Here is a 2608-nt window from a genome sequence, read left to right as displayed (position 1 = left end):
TGGCATCTATACAAGAGGCGTTGGAGAGTGGGGGAGTGCCGGGGGGCAGGAAGGAAGTAGCTAAACCCCCTTATGCCGCACATCCGGGTATGTGCAGGATGAAAAATCCGGTTACAAGGAGGCCTTCTCCCTGACCGAAGGCTTGCCGCTCGACCACTCCCCCCTTCCGGGCCGCGAAGAGGAAGAAGGTGGGCCCCTCGATTTCGATCCCTCCCTCATATTCATTTTCCCCCCTATTTGCCCGCTCTATTTGCTCGCTGTCTTCTGTTTCCTTCACATCGCTTTCTCCATCGCCGCCTTTCCTTTTCTTTTCAGACCTTCCCCTGGTTCGGCACGGGTGCACTAGCGACGTGAGAGACTTGCTGTGGGCGACGACGCGGCAGCACGTGCCTTCCGATGAGAAGGAGCTGAGGGCACGCCTGCAGGAGGCCGCCTTAGGGGTAAGGAGCAAAGGGGAGGTCGGCGGGAAGGAAGAGAAAGAGGGAAAGGGGGAGAGATGGCCTTGCGCGGTGTTGCAATGTCTTTTCAAGGCTGTCGAAAATGGGGAAGCGAGATCATCACGGCCCTGATGTTCGAGAACTCCATCCCTCCCTCGCCCTCTATCGCTCCATCAGACGCATCAATCGGGACCCCGACGGCCCAAGATGAGCGCCGCCGTATTGAAGAGCCAGGCCAACAAAAAGCGTAAACTCGTGCGTGCCTCTGTCATAAATTCCCACATTTGCTTTTTTTGAATTTTTTGTGAGACTTCTCTCCATCGGCTCGGGTTCTCTTACTTGTACTGCGTGCTGGACCTGGGAGTTCCCGTTCCCCGCCATTGAAAGACATTGCCTGCAGGCACAAGGGCCTATCGTATTAGACACGATCATTGACGGTATCCCTGTACAGTTTGGGAGCCCATGGTGCAGTTTTGAATTGTTATGGCATTGCAAGCATTTGTTATGTGCTTACTGTGTCGTCATGTTCTTGAAGGAGTAGCTGCTCGCTAAAATCCGAGTACATGTGATTTTGAAAATTCCTTTTGGTCTGTGAATCCGTCACTTCTCAACACATACATTCAGCTCGTGAGCTTCCATGTGGTCCATTGCTCATTTCCTTTTTTAATCCTCCTTCAGGACAAAGAAGCGGCATGGCGGGATGATATCAGAGCCAAGGCCGCAGCCATCCAAGCGATGCAGCAGCAGGCCAAGAAAAGAAAGAAATAAGTGTATTTGTACTCAAATTATTATTACTTTTTTCTCCTTCAAGATAAGTTCTAGTCAATTTGCCCCGGCGTTGCTATGAATGATCGGTCTTCATGTCATCGTTGGGGGAAAAGTCAAAGAGAACACTGACTTACGGCTTTGCTTCCCGTACCGTGACGAGCAAGACTAGATCATTGGATCGAATTTCTGGCAAGCACCTCTCAGGATACATGGTGACTTCATAAACATTGATACCCGAATACAATAACTGAATATATTTCGTATACGTGTCTCAAAACAAATTACTTGTTTTTGGGGTGCTTGGTCGCGAACCCACTCCACCCTGTTGAAGATGACGCCATCAGCCGTTTACGAGGATTCTTTGTTTTCCTCCACGCCCTACAGAGAGCTTCGTGAGAACAAGAGGGTTTCTCGAGTACAAATTCGCCCTTGCCGCATCCAGTCCTACATCATTATACCTCTCACACTTTGTCTTTTCTGGCTTCGTCGACGAGGACATGGTTTACTTTGATCAATGCGCGCTATTTTTTCCTCACCCGTACTTGTCGGTCCCTTTCGCCGCTTTCGGGCGGTCAATTTACCCTCGCGCTCTTCGCAAAACGTCATCGTCGTCATCCACCTTCCCCGGAGTCCCCCTAGGACCCAATCTAAATATGCCTCATGGCATGTAATTCAAGTGATCCTGTAAAATAATTTGCTTACGCTTTTCACCCATCGTACTCATTAATGTAGGCCAATCGCCACATTAAGAGGCGTGGCGAAATCTCTTCCACAGGTCATGATTTATTTCTCCAGGTACGCTTACTTGTAGAGAAACTATCCCAGGCATCGAAATCTCATATCATTTCAAATTTCACATGTCACTGCGTCTCCTACCTACTTCATGGACACGTGACGCGTGCAGAACTTCAAAAGGGGTGTTGGTCCCCCTCGTCCTAGCCCTACTCGTGGCATGCACTCATGCCATGGAAGTGGCCACTTCTCCTGAAGAAATGGGTGCGTTTTGCATTGTATCACCTCTCCCTCCTTCCTCCTGTGCCCATGCTGGATCCATCCGTTCGCTTCTCTTCTTGGGTTCTTCTTGGTGGGGCGTACCAGTGAGGACGCTCTCTCGCAACCTTTGCGCCCATCCCCGCGCATTCTACACATGGAATCGCTCGGGATCTCGGGCTTGCCTGGTCACATGCCTCCTCTTCCCTTCCCCTCGCCCTCCCAGGCATGTCCTCTGCGCGGCTCAACCAGATCACGCAGGAGCTGCAAAAGCTCGTGGATGACGGCGACCTTCCCGGCGCTGCTTTCATGGTCACGCGGGGAGGGAAATACGTGTACCACGGAGAGGTAGGGCGCAAGAATGAGGCGAGGAAGGATACGAAGGGAGGGAGAAAGGGAAAGGGGACGGGCAT

At 51.5% G+C, this 2608-nt stretch overlaps 1 protein-coding gene across 1 annotated transcript; it reads left to right on the top strand.

Moving 5' to 3' along the window:
- Positions 1-72: 72 nt before the first annotated feature.
- NGA_0134700 (uncharacterized protein) lies at positions 73-1212 on the top strand (the record flags this gene model as incomplete). The annotated part of the gene is made up of 4 exons (XM_005855337.1): positions 73-87; positions 384-440; positions 615-692; positions 1116-1212. 4 exons carry the CDS (start codon positions 73-75, stop codon positions 1203-1205), a joined length of 240 nt encoding a protein of 79 aa, XP_005855399.1. The 3' UTR covers positions 1206-1212.
- Between the last annotated feature and the right edge of the window lie 1396 nt (positions 1213-2608).

The sequence above is a fragment of the Nannochloropsis gaditana genome, assembly GCF_000240725.1.
Source record: "Nannochloropsis gaditana CCMP526 unplaced genomic scaffold scaffold220, whole genome shotgun sequence".
Taxonomy (NCBI): Eukaryota; class Eustigmatophyceae; order Eustigmatales; family Monodopsidaceae; genus Microchloropsis; species Microchloropsis gaditana.
This window is presented reverse-complemented; position numbering and strand designations above follow the sequence as displayed.